Consider the following 17,316-nt stretch of genomic DNA (forward strand, 5'->3'; position numbering starts at 1 on the left):
AGTTAGGGTGCAGAGGCGACACTTTGGCGAGAATGACTGAGCCCAGGGGGAATCAGAACCCAGCAGGAGATGGGGTTCCACGGTGTGTTTTGAAGAGAAAGTTTAGGACACAGTTCTGTGCAGGAGCAAAGGGGGCTGTTTCTGATGGTGCTGGCATAGTGGGGAAAGGATGTACTGCCTGCTGGGACTGGGGACAAGTAGGTCAAGCTGGAGATGTCATGGATGACATCGTGGGAAGACTGGTGATTAATAAGGTGTACTTACAGAGGTGGATGCATCTGAGCATTGCTCTGGGAGGCCAAAGGAATCAAAGCAATGCACAAGATCCATAGAGAGCAGGATGGACTTTGTACACGCACCTGCAAAGCCACATACTGTGCACACCAGCAGCTGCAAAGAAAGGAAATAACTTGGAAGAACTGATTGACGCTATCCAAAAAGAAAAGCAGGAGGAAATTCTGTGTGTCTGGGCCCCATTACCAGATGGCTGAACACCTCAAAATCTTCACCATATTTATTGTCACAACACCTCTTTTAGGGAGAGAAGTGCTATCATCCCCATTTTACAGATTGGGAACTGAGGCAGAGTAAGACTAAGCAACTGACCCAGGACAGCTGTGAGAGTTGAATCTAGGGCCCTCAAGGCTAGAGCCCAAACCACTGGACCAGCCTTCCTTTCCGTAGCTGAATGAATGGATAATGCCACAGTAGTTGGACTGAGGGTAGGAATGGGGAGTGCAGATAGGAGAGAGAGAGAGGCTATAAACTTTGGGAACCGAAGCTATAACTACTCTGCACAGCAGACGTCCTCTCTCCCAGAGGGGATAGCATCAGCTCCACATGCAGTAGAGGGCAGTGTCAGCAAGGTGTCAGGAGATCAGGAGCCTGATACGCACTTCACCTCAGCCCATTCTCCCATTTACTCAGAATACTGCCTTCAAGGGCTGGGGTAAAGGGGACTGTATACTAACTGCCGAGGAGGGGCTGAGGACAATGAAGAGGCAGATCTAAGAGAAACAGATTTTTTAAAAGAAGGAACCCATATGTTACTGTTCTCTTGGCTGTGACAGCCTGCAGTAGGGGGCACCAAACTTTACTAATGTGAAAACTGAACCCTCCAGGACCTCCACGCACTTCTGGCAGAGCACAGCTAACTCAAGAACGCAGCAGGTCCTTCCTATACAAATATATCCAAGGCCTGGAACAGGCCTGGATTGTTATCTGGAGAGAAGCCTGTGGCAATGGGGATTCTGCGCGAGCATCCCTCGCATAATGATGATAGACCAGACGCTGTTGGGCAGATAGCTCTCAGCTAGGGATTCAATCTAACTCATTTCACTCTCTATTCCAGCTTGTCTCCCTGGTGGTCTTTAGCTGTTCCCTTATTCCCTCTGGCACTCCTCCCCAATGGATTATCGATTCCTCCCTCCCACGCACTGCTACCCCCAGACCTCTCTCACACACACTCACACAACACGTGACAGCTGATTGGTATCTGTTAATTAATGTAGCCTGGGGCCTCTTTTCTATTCAGGGGCCTGATAAGGGAAATTGGATGTCCAAGGGCTGCCATGCCATTATCACCCTTTTCTTCCCCTGGCAACACAAACACAAAACATGGCGTAGTGATAAATAAATAAGACTAACCCATCCCTCTGCCCTCACTTCCTTGGGCTGAGATAGCACAGATAGAAAAACAGAACCCACAATCGGTCAATACAGCAATCACCAGCTCTTTTGTTAATTGCTGACTTGATAACAAGAGAAATCAAATGATCACTGCAGTGGCTGGTGACCTGGGCCCAGACACAGCGACGTGAGCGGTGAAGGCTGTGGGAATAAAGGGCATCTCACTGCACACAGTTTGCAGCCTGCCGGGCTAGGGAGTCTCAGAGGCAGAGGCTAATGAGCTCAGACAGGGCTGCAGGAGGAGAGTGATCCAGGGGCAGAGGATGCTGAGTTATGAGAGAAAACTGGAGGGAAAAAAAAAAGCCAGTGTTGGGGAGAGAGGCAGCAGCCTGAAGGTGAGAGAGGGGAGAGAATGCTACACCAAGTCTTAGGTGTTCCTGCTGCTTAGAAATACCCAGGCCTTCCCATTTCAACTCAGTGCTGTGAAACTCTATTGCCAGGACAGGCTGCCCCAGTGCTGCCCAAGTGTAAACAGAGACAGACACCCCGCTCAGGTCTCTGTCAGGGTGGACAGGGACACTACATACCGTGATTTCTGACAAATAGACGCAGGGCAACTGTGTCCATTCAGGATCCAATGTCAGGCTGCTACAGAGCCTGAGGTCATCTCTGCCATATCGCTCCTTTATCTGAGGCTCCAGCAGAGTTTTTCCTCATAGCTTTTCTGATGAGGTCTGATCATTTCTGGAGAAATCTTTCTCAAACTCCCTTTTATGTCAGACACTGGAGCAGAGAAAGCCTCTCGTCTCACTCTCCTCTGTCACGTGGGTTGTGAACTCACTCTTCTTTTGGTGTGAGCAGTGCTTTGTGCCTCCCAGTTTATGGTTATTTTGTCTGTATTTGGGGAGGGTCTGCCTCAGGTCTGCCTGTCTCTGTAGTGAGCTCTATTCATGTGGGCCAGGATCTATGTCTGTGGAGGGATCTGTACCATCTTGCTGCTTGGTTTGTTCATACTGACGCATCTGTTGGTATTTTAGGGTTTGGTCTGGCAGCCTGAGCATTTTTCAATATTGGGTGGGGCTCTTTCACTAGAAAGCTGGAGTCGCTGAGTGCGGGGAGTCGTGATGGTCAGAAGTGGATAATGTTTTCATATGGATTTAACTTTTGATCCTCCAGTGTGCTACAGTGGAAGAGAATTTGCCACTTGGCTGAGATGGCATTTTGATCATGATGAGCTTGAAACTCAGGCAAGCGTCTTCTCTTCCTACCCCATCAGGAGTCCACTCTCTCCCTTTGGAGTGCTTCCCTGTCAAGTCAGCAGAGTTCCTGGCTGGGGTATGGAGACAATGGGTTGCATTACATAAAATACAGCATGAGGAACAGGGAAGAAAAGTACCTACCAGGCAGTACTGCAGGAGGAACAGGGTCAGGGTACATCCCACCATGGTGTGGCCTGAGGACTTGGCTGTATTCAGGACAGCGCTGCAAGGAAAAATGGGGAACACAAAGGATGGATTCCAGGCAGGGCTTCAGGTGGACTGGGAAATAGAGAGATGGGTGAATTCCAGAGGTGCCAGACACTACATGATAGGGCCACGTAAGTACCTAGACAGGGCATGTCTACACGGCCCACAGCAGCAAGCCTTCCAGCCCAGGTCAAGAGACGTGGGTTCCCAGTACCACACTAAAAATAGCTCTGTAGACATAGCAGCTCAGACTCTGAAGCCTGGGGGGAAGGAGGTGGCATTAGAGCTCCAGCCCAGGCCACAACTTCAGAGCACTGTCTCCACAGCAGTTTTTGAGTGCTAGCAGGAGCCCCACAAACCCAAGGACGTTGACCAGAGCTGGCAGGCTCACCACAGGCTTTGGAGAGGTGCTCAGAGATTCCATGTAATGAGCAGGGGATTGGGAAGATGGAGTGACTCCCAGAAAAACTGGGGAGCTGTGGGGGATACAGCCTTTGGAGCCCATCCCAGTTTGACCCTGCTTGTCGTTTGCCCTGCCAGGTTTCTCTAATCTCTCTCTGGGGGACCAGATGAGCCTCCTGCAGAGCGCCTGGATGGAGATCCTCATCCTGGGCATTGTGTACCGCTCACTGCCCTACGAGGACAAGCTGGTCTATGCCGAGGACTACATAATGGATGAGGAGCACTCGCGCCTGACGGGGCTGCTGGAGCTCTACATGGCCATCCTGCAGCTGGTGCGCCGGTACAAGAAGCTGAAGGTGGAGAAGGAGGAGTTTGTCACACTCAAGGCCCTGGCCCTTGCCAACTCAGGTAAAGCCATGACCCGGTCTGGTGTGAGGCTCAGGGAGCCAAGGCCAACATGGATCTAGCATTCTAAGATGCTCCTGAGGAGTCAGAGGACTAGTGCCTGGCAATGCTCTGCCTCCTGGTAACAATGAGTCTCTCCAGTGGGTCTAACACAGCACCCACTCTCCCACACTGTTTTTCCTTCAGTTTAGAAGAGAATTGAGTACCTGGTGGAAATGTAGGCCTTATCTCCAGGGGGTCTGGAAATAGGGTATAGACCCTTTTCCCTCTTAGAATGCTGCTCCCAATATGGGCCCTGGTTGGAGAGGAATGACTGGCTGGGACAGGAGTTGAGGTATGAAATATGAGCCCTTTCACTTGCGAGTCCCCAGCTCCAATCTGACCTCAAGTTTGTTGAGAGAAGGGACTGGCTGGCTTTGGGAGACAGAACTACTGAATATGGAGCTTTTTCCCACTAGTGTACTGGATCCAATCAGACCTAGGTCAGGGGGACAGGCTGGATAAGGGAATGGGATATGGAACCCTTTACCTTGAAGTCACCAGTTCCCATTCAAGCCCAGGTCAGAGGGAGCCAGATGGCTCTTGGAAAATGGGATTCAGCACTTTTTGTTTCAAAGGCCCTGTCTGAATCTGGTCCAACTCAGTGGTGACTAGAGAGAAGTCAGACTGTAAAATCAGATTTTATACCCTACTCAAATGTATGGGTGTATGCTGGCCAGTGTGAAATTAGTTGAGAGTTCCAATCCCAGTTGACAAGTGGCTACAACACCAAAACCACCACTACAGTCGGCACTGACTGTCCCCCTTCATTGGCAGCCTCACCAGAGAAGCCAAGGTCTGAACAGGCCACAGAGAGTAAACTCCACTTTAGCCAGAAAATGGGGAGAGGCCCTCCAGAGCAGAGTGAGGTGCACTGGTTGGGATTAGGGCAGAGAAAGCTTGCCCCAAATCACAACAGATAGTGTGTGCTATGTTAATACTGCCCATGCAGCTGAAAAGGTTGCTACTCGCACATCTGTCCACCAGGGAACAGTGAAAGTCATCAGAGCTAAAGCTACTGCATGATGAGACCTGCATGCCTAAGCTTTCAGAGATTCATAGAGCTTAAGGCCAGATGGAGCCATTAGATCATCTAGTCCAGTGGTTCTCAACCAGAGCTCTGAGGTCCCCTGTGGGGCCACGAGCAGGTTTCAGGGGGCCCATCAAGCAGGGCCAGCATTAGATTTTCTGGGGCCTAGGGCAGAAACCCAAAGCCCCACTGCATGGGGCTGATGCCCCGAGGCCTGCCACCTGGGGCTCAAGCCAAAGCCTAAGCCTGAGCAACTTAGCTTTGCAGGGCTTTGCGGGGACCCCTGGAGTGTGGGGATCCAGGCAGTTGCCCTGCTTGTTACCCCCTAATGCCGGCCCTGGCTTTTATATGCAGAAAAAATATGTTGTGGCACAGCTGGGTTGTGGGGTTTTTGTAGCCTGTTGGGAGGAGCCTCAGAAAGGAAAAAGGTTGAGAACCCCTGGTCTATAACACAGGCCATTTAACTTTACCCAGTTATTCTGCCTTGAGCTCAATGAGCTGTGTTTGTAATAGTCTAAAACATAGCTTCCAGAAAGGCATCCAGTCTTGAAGATATCAAGAACTGGAGAATCCACCACTTCACTGTGTAGCTGGTTCCATGGTTAATCACCCTCACTGTTAACAGTTTGGCCTTACTTTCTCACATGAATTTGTCTGGCTTCAGCTTCCAGCTATTGGTTCATGTTATGCCTTTCTCAACTAGATTAAAGAGCCCTTTAGTGCCTGGTATTTTCTCCCCGGGAAGGTACTCATACAGCTTAATCAAGTCATCTCTCAAACTTATTTTGGTAAGCTAAACCAATCAAGCTGTTTAATCTCTCACTGTAAGGCATTTTTTTCAGTCCTTGAATAATTTTGTGGCTCTTTTCTACATCCTCTTCAATTTCTCAACCTTCTTTTTAAAATGTGGACACCAGAACTGTATGCATTATTCCAGTTGGTTTCCCCAGTGCTGTAACAGAGGTAAAGTCCTCCCCCTACTCACTACTCCTGTTTATAAGACCACATTGGCCCTTTTTGCCATAGCTTTGGAGTGGCAGCTCACGTTGAACTGCTTATGACCCTCTAAATTATTTTCAGAATCACTGCTCTCCAGGATACAATCCCCCATTCTAGCAGTATTGCCTGCATTCTTTGTCCCTACATGGATAACTTGACATTTGGCTGTATTAAAAGGCATTTTGTTTCAATGGTTGCTCTGTATGACCACACGGTCCTCATCATTAGTTACCACTCTGACAATCTGTATCACCCACAAGTTGTATCAGCAGTGTTTTTATATTTACTGCCAGATCATTGATGAAAATGTTGAACAGCATCAGGCCTAGTTCCAATCCCTGCAGAACCCCATTTGAAGATGATTCCCCATTGACAACTACTTTTTGAGATCTGTCAGTTAGCCAGTTAACATGCTTTATTGCTATCCTACAGTGCTAATTTTTTAATCAGTGTTGTGTACTACTAAGTCAAACACCTTACAAAAGTCTACGTCTATTTTTTCTATGCAGTTACCTTTATCAGCCAAACTTGCAATTTCACCAAAGAACAAAATCAGGTTTGTCTGACATGCCTTATTTTCCATAAAATAATGCTGACTGTCAAATGTTATATTCCTATTCTTTATTAATGGAATCCTGAATCAGCTTTTCCATTATTTTTCTTGGGATTGAACGCAGGATAACTCGCCTGTAATTCCGAGTCATCACACTTGGTCTTTTTGAATATTGGCATATTAGCATTCTTCCAGTCTTCTGGACTTTCCCTGGTATTACAAGATTTATTAAAAAATTATCAGTGAGCCAGAAAGCTCCTGAGCCAAATATTTTAGGATTGTTGGGTACAAGTTATCTGGGCCTTCTTATTTAAATTTTAAATTTTAAAAATGTTCATGCCTAGATGTTGTCTAACGTTGTCCTCAGTTACTCAGGGACTGAAAAGTAGTTCTTCATCCTCAGATAATGAGATTACATCATTCTGCTTCTTTCCAAATACAGAACAGAAATATTTATTGAATACTTCTGCCTTTTCTGCATCATTATTAACAAGTGCACAATTTCCACATAGTAATGGAGTACTGTTGCTAGATTTTTTGTTCCCTAATATACTTTTTAAATAAACCTTCATTATTGTCCTTAGCCTGACAGCCATAGATTTTTCCCTGATGTCCTTAGTTTCCCTTATCAATTTTCTGCACTTCATCACTTCTAATTTATATCGATTGCCATCTATTTCCCTCTTTTTCCATTTGTTATGAGTTGCTTTTATATTTCTAATTGCTGCCTTCACTTTGCACTGTACCAGGATGGGCTTTTAGCCACAGTGGACCTCTTTCTTGATTGTGGCTTTTTGGCAATCTACTAAACTCTTTATGAAGAAATAGCCTCTAACCTAAAAGGAAGGTCCCTGCATTACACTGGGAGCAGAAACCAGAGCAGTGATGTGAAGGAAGCTACAGGCCCTAACACCCACCCAGTTGGGCTGAAGTGCTAAGGAGTACCACAGGAGGTTGTTTTGTGGGCTATACTCTAAGTGGGGACATATGAGCTCGATGCTGCCATCAGGGTTTTTTGCAATAGGCGCTTCAGTACTCAGTGTTGCTCTCTCTCTCTTGACCATGCTCATGCCTGGGGCATAAGCAGGGCAATGCCCAGCTCAGGATGCTGGAGCAGACAGTCTGTGGGGTGAGTTACAGTGTGTGAGATCTCCCTGCATGCCTCTGTTTTTTTCCTGTGGAAAAAATAGGATGTGATCATGTAACTAAAAACTGCATCACAATCTATACACACAGGAGTATGAATTAAGGTTGCACAGTTGACCTTAGGCTGGCATTTTCTAACTTTTTAGAACTTGACTTAACCTTAATGTCCTTGTAATGTCACTATGGACTCAATTTCCATCTCGAGGGGCACACTTGCACAAATGCAGGGACACACATAAATGCCTTCATGCAAATGGCCAACACCTGCACCTACAGATGTACCTCTGAGCCAGTCCCCAACTCTACTAATCATGAGCTAATTCAGTTTAAACTAAGTGGAAGGATAAACAAAAATAAGTCTGCAACTAGGGACTTTGATTTCAAAAGGGCAAACTTAAGGGAATTAGTTAGGGAAGTGGACTGGACTGAAGAACTCAAGGATATGAATGTACAGGGGGCTTGGAATTACTTTGCCAAGTTGCAGAAGCTATCTGAAACCTGCATCCCAAGCACAGGGTGGGAGGAAATTCAACCAAACTGGATGAGCAAGCACCTCCAAGAGGTTATTAAGAGAAAGCCGAAAGCCTACAAGGAATGGAAGATGGGACAGATCAGCAAGGAAAGCTACCTCCTTGAGGACAGAAAGTTTAGGGAAAAAGTGACAACTGCCAAAAGCCAAATAGAGTTGGACACCTGTAGATGAGGGGAAAGTAGTGGATGTGTTGTTCCTTGACTTTAGCAAAGCTTTTGATACGGTCTCCCACAGTATTCTTGAGGGAAGTTAAAGAAGTATGGGCTGGATGAATGGACTATAAGGTGGATAGAAAGCTGGCTAGATAGCCAGACTCAACAGGTAGTGATCAATGGCTCCATGTCTAGTTGGCAGCCGGTATCAAGCGAAGTGCCCCAAGGGTCAGTCCTGGGGCTGGTCTTGTTCAATATCTACATTAACGTTCTGGAGGATGGCGTGAACTGCACCCTCAGCAAGTTTGCAGATGACACTAAACTGGGAGGAGTGGTAGATATGCTGGAGGGTAGGGATAGGATACAGAGGGACCTAGACAAATTAGAGGATTGGGCCAAAAGAAATCTGATGAGGTTCAACAAGGACAAGTGCAGAGTCCTGCACTTAGGACGGAAGAATCCCATGCATCGCTACAGACTAGGGACCGAATGGCTAGGTAGCAGTTCTGCAGAAAAGGACCTAGGGGTTACAGTGGACAAAGAAGCTGGATATGAGTCAACAGTGTGCCCTTGTTGCCAAGAAGGCTAACGGCATTTTGGGCTGTATAAGAAGGGGCATTGCCAGCAGATCAAGGGACATGATCATCCCCCTCTATTCAACATTGATGAGGCCTCATCTGGAGTACTGTGTCCAGTTTTGGGCCCCACACTACAAGAAGGAAGTGGAAATATTGGAAAGCGTCCAGCAGAGGGCAACAAAAATGATTAGGGGACTGGAACACATGATTTATGAGGAGAGGCTGAGGGAACTGGGATTGTTTAGTCTGCAGAAGAGTAGACTAAGGGGGAATTTGATTGCTGCTTTCAACTACCTGAAAGGGGCTTCCAAAGAGGATGGATCTAGACTGTTCTCAGTGGTAGCAGATGACAGAACAAGGAGTAAGGGTCTCAAGTTGTAGTGGGGGAGGTTTAGGTCGGATATTAGGAAAAACTTTTTCACAGGAGGGTGGTAAAGCACTGAATGCGTTACCTAGGGAGGTGGTGGAATCTCCTTCCTTTGAGGTTTTTAAGGTCAGGCTTGACAAAGAAAGCCCTGGCTAGGATGATTTAGTTGGTGTTGGTCCTGCTTTGAGCAGGGGGTTGGACTAGATGACCTCCTGAGGTCCCTTCCAACCCTGATTTTCTAAGACTCTATGATCGCAAAGGAAACTAAAGCCAATAGTAAAAGGTTATATAGCTATATAAACAAAAAGAAAATAAGGAAAGAAGAAGTGGGGTTGCTGAGCACTGAGGATAGGGAGGAGATGAAAGATAATCTAGGCATGGCCCTCTGTTTTTAATAAGGCTAATAAAGAGCTTTGGGAATAGTGGCTAATGGGAGTGAGGATATGGAAGTAGAAATTACCACATCCGAGGTGGAAGTCAAACTCAAACAGCTTAATGGGACCAAATGAGGGGACCCAGATAATCTCCACAGAAGAAGAATACTAAAGGAACTGCCACATGAAATTACAAGCCCACTAGCAAGGATTTTTAATGAATCTGTAAACTGGGGGGATGGTCATACCCTTTACCTGGAGAATTGCTAATACAGTACCTATTTTTAAGAAAGAGGAAAAAAGTGATCTGGGAAACTACAGGCCTGTTAGTTTGACCTCAATTATAGGCAAGGTCTTGGAACAAATTTTGAAAGAGAAAATAATTAAGGATATAGAGATAAACAGTAATTAGGCTAAAATACAACATGGTTTTACAAAAGTTAGGTCATGCCAGATTAACCTGATCTCCTCCTCTGAGCAGATAACTGAATTTTTAGTAAAAGGAAATGCAGTAGATTTAATCTACCTGGATTCCAGTAAGGCATTTGATATAGTTCCACATGGGAAATTATTAGTTAAATTGGAAAAGATGGGGATTAATGAGCGAATTGAAAGGTGGCTAAAGAACTGGTTAAAAGGGAGACTACAATGGGTGATACTGAAAAGTGAACTGTCAGCCTGGAGGGAGGTTACTAGTGGAGTTCCTCAGGGATCGGTGTTGGGATCAATCTTATTTAACATTTTCATTAATGATCTTGGCACAAAAAGTGGGAGTGTGCTAATCAAATCTGTGGCTATCACAAAGTTGGGAGGTATTGCTAATACGGAGGAGGATCAGAATAGCATACAAGAAGATCTAGAGGATGTTGAAAACTGGAGTAATAGCAATGGGATAAAATGTAATAGTGCAAAATGCAATGTCATGCATGTAGGGACTAATAAGAATTTTTGCTGTAAGCTGGAGACACATCAGTTGGAAGCAACAGAGCAGGAGAAATCCTAGGTGCATTGGCTGACCACAGGATGACTGTGAGCCACCAATGTGATGCAGCCGTGAAAAAGGCTAATGCAATCCTAGAATGCATCAGGTGAGGTATTTCCAGCAGAGAGAGGGAAGTGTTATTGCCATTACATAAGGCACTGGTGAGACCTCATCTGGAATACTATGTGCAGTGCTAGTCTCCCATGTTTAATAAAGATGAATTCAAACTGGAACAGGTGCAGAGAAGGGCTACTAGGATGATCAGAGTAATGGAAAACCTGCTCTACAAGAGGCAACTCAAGGAGCTTGGCTTGTTTAGCCTAACAAAACAAAGGCTGAGGGGAAATATGATTGCTCTCTATAAATAATGGAGAGGAGTTATTTATGTTAAGCACCATTGTTGACGCAAGAACAAATGGATATAAACTGGTCCTCAACAAGTTTAGGCTTGAAATTAGACAAAGGTTTCTAATGATCAAAGGAGTGAAGTTCTGGAATAGCCTTCCAAGTGGAGCAGTGGGAGCAAAAACATAACTAGCTTCAAGACTGAACCTGATCAATGCGGAAGGGCTGGTATGATGAAATTGCCTACAATGGCATGTGGCCCATCTGCAACTGCTACTAGCAAGAATCCACAGTGGCCAGAGATGGGGCACTAGCTGGGGAGGGCTCTGAGTTACTACAGAGAAATTCTTTTCCAGGTGTCTGCTTGGTGGGTCTTGCCCACATACTCATTATCCCCAGGTCAGATTGGAAGAGATCCTGGGGTTTTTTCACCTTCCTCTGCAGCATGGGCATGGGTCAGTTGCTGGTTTAAACTCAAGTAAATCGTGGAGTCTCTTTAAATTATGATTTGAGGACTTCAATAATTCAGCCAGAGGTTATGGGTCTATTAAAAGAGGGGTGTGTGTGTGTGTATAGGAGTGCCAGTTTTGGTTGTACATAGTCCTGGAGGTTTCAGCACATTAATCTTTAATTCCTGGATACTCAAGGAGAATCCTGGAGGGTTGACACCCCTATGTGTGTGAAGTTCTGGGGCCCTCAATGTGCAGGAGGTCAGACTAGATGACCACAATGGTCCCTTCTGGCCTGAAAGTCTATGTGAAGAAGCTGAGCGATTCAGCTGAGCACAGACAGGAGATTGCTGGGAGACAGCTTCCATTGCTGGAGCCCTGGCAGATCACTGACCCTTTTTGTGTGTAAAGCTTCAAGGAGCTGCTGTGTGGGACTACTGGAGAGAAGAAGGAGTGTGGTTTTATTTGGAGAACAACAACAAATAAAGAGCAGTGAAGACCACCATTTCCCAAATACTTCATTCGAAACATCCCGGCAGGGAGCAGGTTCTGAATCGCCTGTTGCCCTGTTATTCTGTGCTGTGTGTGCCACAGTGTCAGCCGTTACCACCCAGAGCCTAAGCATTCAGAGGAATTCTAGTGCTGAGGGGCTCCCCGCAGTTGAGCCCTAGTTAGTTTGGGGGATCTCATCCTGTCCGTAACCTTATCCCTTTATTCCCTGCAGCTGCCCTGCCTGAAGACATAGTGCTGAGGTGATTTGAGCACAGTTCTGCAGCAAGGGGTGAACTGTGCCACAAATTCTGTGAGGGTAGAACATGGAGACCCCTGCTCCTATGGGGCGCCAGGGTGCCAGCTTAAACTAAACTTTTGTTGTTGGGGGAGGCAATAGGCCCTGTCTGCAGCAACTTCAACAGACTGGCTGTCCATTATCACACGTTCACTCTGTCCCCCCATTCACGGAGCTCTGCAGAAGTGCAGGCATGGCTCTTGCTGAATGCACACGTTAGGAGGGAGTCCTTAGATTACCATGCCGTATGCCCCTGTGGGCCACAGCCTGGCAGCCTCCCTCCTCCTTGGTGCTCTGGCAGCTGTAAAAATTCATAGCCATTGATTTTGTAATTAACAGTTTATCAATGCAATCAACGCTCACTCGCTGATGGATTGCTGGGAAATTAATCCTGCACTGTTATTTTAGTTTTTGCAGGCCGCTGCAGATTTGGAGCTCTTCTCAGCATAGAGAAGGGCAATAGGCAGAGCGGGTTTGGGGTGCAGCTGGGTCTTTATAAAAGAAACAGAGGGGAGGAAATGGGAAATACATTGCTGCAGGATTCTTCGGCCTATAGAAATCAGCTGGTAAGGAGAAGCAGCGCTGTTACTCTGATTCACCTATCACACAACAGCAACCCCACTCCAAGAGTACCTGGTATATAAAGCGCAGTAAGGTACATGCTTCCACCCGATCCCACTGCCCCTAAGGGAATGAACACAGGGAGCGTGAGCTGGGGCATAGAGCTAGTGATAAGGATCAGATCTGGTGTTCTCATTTGAAGCTGACTCGTTGTATCTTTGGACAAGTCACTTAGCAGCTCTGTGCCTCAGTTTTCCCATCTGTAACACACCTCCCTCTCAGCTGGGGTTTGAGGCTTATCTGTAAAGCACACAGACTGGCAAAATACGATTGTAAGCACTCACCTCAAGGGCAAAAGCTTGTTGTTAGCAGCTGCCCATGTGCCTCAGATAGACTGTGCAGCCACTCCAGTCACACTGCTCAGCAAAAGGGGGGAGCCACAAAGCAGCTGTGGAGAAAGGATAGTTTTGCTGGTTAAAAGCCACACTGATGCCGCTCTGTGACCCTCTGCTCCACCATGTCCTGAGCTGGGTATGGCCCTGCCAGTACTCCAGGAAGTGTTTCCGTCTCTCTGCCATCCCGAGCAGCTGCACAGCAATTAGTTCATACTGATGAAGCTCTATGGAAGTGTTAATTATACCTACTGCGATCACTCCTGATTGATGGCACAGCAGCAGCCCCTCACTGTTCATGCCACTCCCCCTCGGGAACATAGAGGGCTGGTAGGCACAGGAGTAGCCAAGTACCCATCCTAACTTCAAGCTAGTTTCGTTCTTGCACAGCTCTCTAGCCCACCTGTAGAAGTGGTTTGGTTATAATGCAATTCACCAGCCACCCTTTGCAGCCCTACTGGCCCCTGAGCAGCCACTGCTAGAGTGCTGCAAAGCCTGGCACAGGGAGCCACACTGGGGGGCGCACCCACCACTTCCAGCAGCAGCCCTGCTAGCTCTTCTCACAGGGGCCCTGATGCTTCCTACCCAGGAGCTACTTTCCAGAAGCCGCAGCATTGACAAAGCCTTAGATTCAAATTAAAAATGCAGTTCTGTTTTTTGACCGTTGCTCTTTGCTATCTGTCTGCCCCCTCACAGATTCCATGCACATAGAGGACATGGAGGCGGTGCAGAAACTCCAGGACCTTCTCCATGAAGCCCTGCAGGACTACGAGCTGAGTCAGCGCCACGAGGAGCCGCGGCGGGCGGGCAAGCTGCTGCTGACCTTGCCCCTCCTGCGGCAGACGGCCGCCAAAGCCGTGCAGCACTTCTACAGCATCAAACTGCAGGGCAAGGTCCCCATGCACAAACTCTTCCTAGAAATGCTAGAGGCCAAGGTCTGACAGCCCTGGTGCCAGCCCGCTGAGGCCGGGGAACAAACTAGAAACAAAGACGCAGACACAAAGCAATCCAAACAGCAGCAGGGGCCGGCTTTTATCTCCAATCATTTATTATGGAAGAATTATTTAATGTCCAGTTGTCGGCCTGCTTGCCTGCCTGCCTGCCTGTCTGCAGAATCTCATGTACAGAGGGGGAAACTCTTTTAATCAGTCACCTGTTTCTCTGTGTTTATTTTCTCTGTAGGAAGTACCAGAGCGTGCACGCACTCTTGCACTTGCAGAAGGGGCTGAAGGGAATGTGGGCCCCTGAGCAGTTACGCTCTCTGCCCTATCCGGGCCAGCCTGTTCCCCAGCTCCCTCCACCAACTCTGGAGGGGTGATGTGGTGGGTTGAAGCAGGACATGAGGAAGAAAAGAGGCAATAGACTTCATCTCCTGGTGTTGTGAGGGAGGAGGCAGAGAGGGCAGCTCCTGCTGTTTGTCATCTCGTGCCAGCTTGCAGGCCCATGGGGCAGGTGCTTGTTTAGAGAAGAGCCTCATGGGACCTCTTCACTCGAAAACGGTTGCCTCCTGCACGCCTCTAGCCACATAGAACACATGTACGTAGAGGCCCCACTTCCAATGGGGAAAGATGTTCCTGCCCATGGAAGATATTTGGCGATCTTGTACAGTGTGTCATCACGCCTGGCTATTCCACGCCTGGGGCAATCCCACATTCGCCCAGGCTTGGCAAGTGGGAGGCTACATGTTTCTGAGAATGCGAGATCCCCCCCCCCCCCTCACGGGGAGGAGCCTGACATTTTGCTCCGGTGCTGGATTCACATGATAGTCTCTGCAACCTCACCCATGGTGCTAATTAAAATCCCCCCATTTCCACCATGCAGTGCGTCAACTCAGTAAATAGTCCTTCCCCCACTCATGTGACACAAATACCTGTCTGCAATAATGGGGCCCAAATGTAAATACCCCCCTCTCCTACCCAAGGATTACCCATCCATTTTTGAGAGAATGGATGTTTGCCCCCAGAGATGCTGGGACTTTACTCCACCCACTAGTTGGGAACAAAGGGAACTGTCCTTTGGAGAAAACTATGTACCGCAGGCCTAGGAAGCTGCTAGTTGATGCCAACTGAAAACACATTTAAATGGAGTCATTTAATCCCTGACTCCCACATACAATTGGCCATGTCCCTTGCCTCCCTTCCACCCCAAAAATAATCAACAGCCCATCTCAGAATGTTCTGTGGCCTCGTGAAGCCTCATGGGGCTGGCTCCAAAAGAAAATATTTCTTTTCAGGAAACTTTCATGGGGAAGGGTTTGTGCCTGTCCTACTCCCCACCTTTAACCAGGTTTCTAGAATGGCTTTTGAGGTGGGAACTACCACAACTCCAGCCGTCAGAGGGGAACTTCAGTGGCTGAAGAAATTGGGGAAGGAGTTTCAGTGACTACCTTTTCTAGGGCACTTGTTCAAAGCCAGCCTGACACAGTGATGGCTCAAAATTATCTTCTGGCACCAGATTTGGGGAGGGAGGGCGAAGAGTCTTGCTTAATTTATGCATCCTAAACCTACCAGCACGACTGGCACTCAGTGAGCCCTTGCTGGCAGTCTGAGGAGAAAGGCCATGAACTGACTGAGCAGGTCATCCCCTAGACGTAGCACCTCTGAGGCAAGGCTGAGGCACATTAGCACACAGTATCGTGGAGCTTGATCTCCATGAGAGCAGCAGGCATCATTGTCCAGGACTGTCATTCAAACTACATTTGCCACTGCTACACTCACTCCCTTTCTGGATCAACCACGTTAGAGAACAGACAGAACCACCCAATACAAGGCTTAGGTGGCAGAGCCAGCAGCCACTTGGGAGATGTGCATCCACTTCCTCAAGGCCAAGAATGGACAGCAGCCTTGTGCTTGGAACAGACTCCGGTGCTGATCACCAGCTGCTCTCGAAACAGACTTCGGTTGTATAAAACATCCATGTAATGCTCCGTGACCTGAGCTGGGAAACACGTATGGTTGGCGTGTAGCCAGCTCTGAGTACATGCTGCATTTTGGCAGCTGGTTCTGGCTGTGTAGCATCAGGTAATTTTACTCACAAGCTGGGATGGGCTCTACCCAGCACTGTGGCCAACACCCTGGATTCACGTCCTGTTAATGTCACTTCCACCTGGAGCTCTGCAGGCAGCTGCACTGATCTGTGTTCTGAGCGAGCCTGGCCATGCCTCTTTTCTGTGCACAGCACCCTGGTACAGACCTGGCTGTAGAAGCCCTCAGAAGCGGTTAACATCAGTGGCCTCAGCCACAGGTCCCTGGAAGAAAGCCTTCTCTTTGTTGCAAAAGGGCTTGTCCTACAGTGCTACTGGTGGGACCATTTTTGAGTCACTAAGGGAAAGTTGAGCCCCAAAGGAGGGAGAAGAGAGGAAGGAGGGAGCTGCTGAATCGAGGTCCCATCTCCCCAAGGCTGCTGGCTAGTTCAGCCTGAATAGTTTAGTGGTGTAATTTGTGTAGTGAGAGGGGAGTGTAAAACTTCTGAAGTGCTTTCTGCGGTTATCGCCTCACCCTTCACCCCTAATGTGCTACCATTGGAGATAAGCAGAGCCTAAAGCAGGCTGGATGGATACATGCTGCCCTCAGAAGAGCTGCAGGACTCTTTCTCCATTTTATCTGCATAATCCTTGTGCCCATCACGTCCCCTCACACTCTAAGATGACAGACCCTGGACCAAGCCATATAAGTATCTCAGTGGGCTGGAAAAACCAATCAGTGTGTTAATGAATCGCTTTGCCTCTAAGCAAGGGCTGTGATCTCTCCCCTGGAAATGCAAAGGGAACACATGCCGGGAACAAACCCCAACAGCCGCCCCACCTTCTTTAACTAGGAAACAAGGCCACAGCTCTTTAGCACGTGAGGTAGTCATAGGAAACCTACATCCAGGCTTACTCTAACCAGCCAATATGATAGCAGTACTTAAAACTATGGGGATGGATGCCCAGGCGAGCAAGACAATGGCATTTGGGTTTATGGGTGTGTCACACTCCAGGCCTCTCACACTTAGAGAGCCTGGGGGGCTGCAGTTACTGCTTAGGCTAGTGTATGCTCAGCAACATCTCCCACACATGGTCAGCGATGTAACAATCTAGCCTTTAAATAGGAAAGAGGTTCTAGGACAGATTCCCTAGAAACCCTGTAG

The 17,316-nt window shown here is 47.8% G+C and overlaps 1 protein-coding gene across 1 annotated transcript in view; it reads left to right on the forward strand.

Annotated features, from left to right (window-relative positions):
- Window positions 1-16,995, forward strand: part of ESRRB (estrogen related receptor beta) — a 166,408-nt gene extending 149,413 nt beyond the window's left edge. The window contains exons 6-7 of the mRNA XM_073349257.2: window positions 3,636-3,905; window positions 13,885-16,995. Coding sequence (XP_073205358.1) covers window positions 3,636-3,905; window positions 13,885-14,129 — 515 coding nt within the window. The 3' untranslated portion in view covers window positions 14,130-16,995. The remainder of the gene's footprint in view (window positions 1-3,635; window positions 3,906-13,884) is intronic.
- Window positions 16,996-17,316: the final 321 nt, after the last annotated feature.

Source organism: Lepidochelys kempii, chromosome 6, assembly GCF_965140285.1.
Source record: "Lepidochelys kempii isolate rLepKem1 chromosome 6, rLepKem1.hap1, whole genome shotgun sequence".
Classification (NCBI taxonomy): domain Eukaryota; kingdom Metazoa; phylum Chordata; order Testudines; family Cheloniidae; genus Lepidochelys; species Lepidochelys kempii.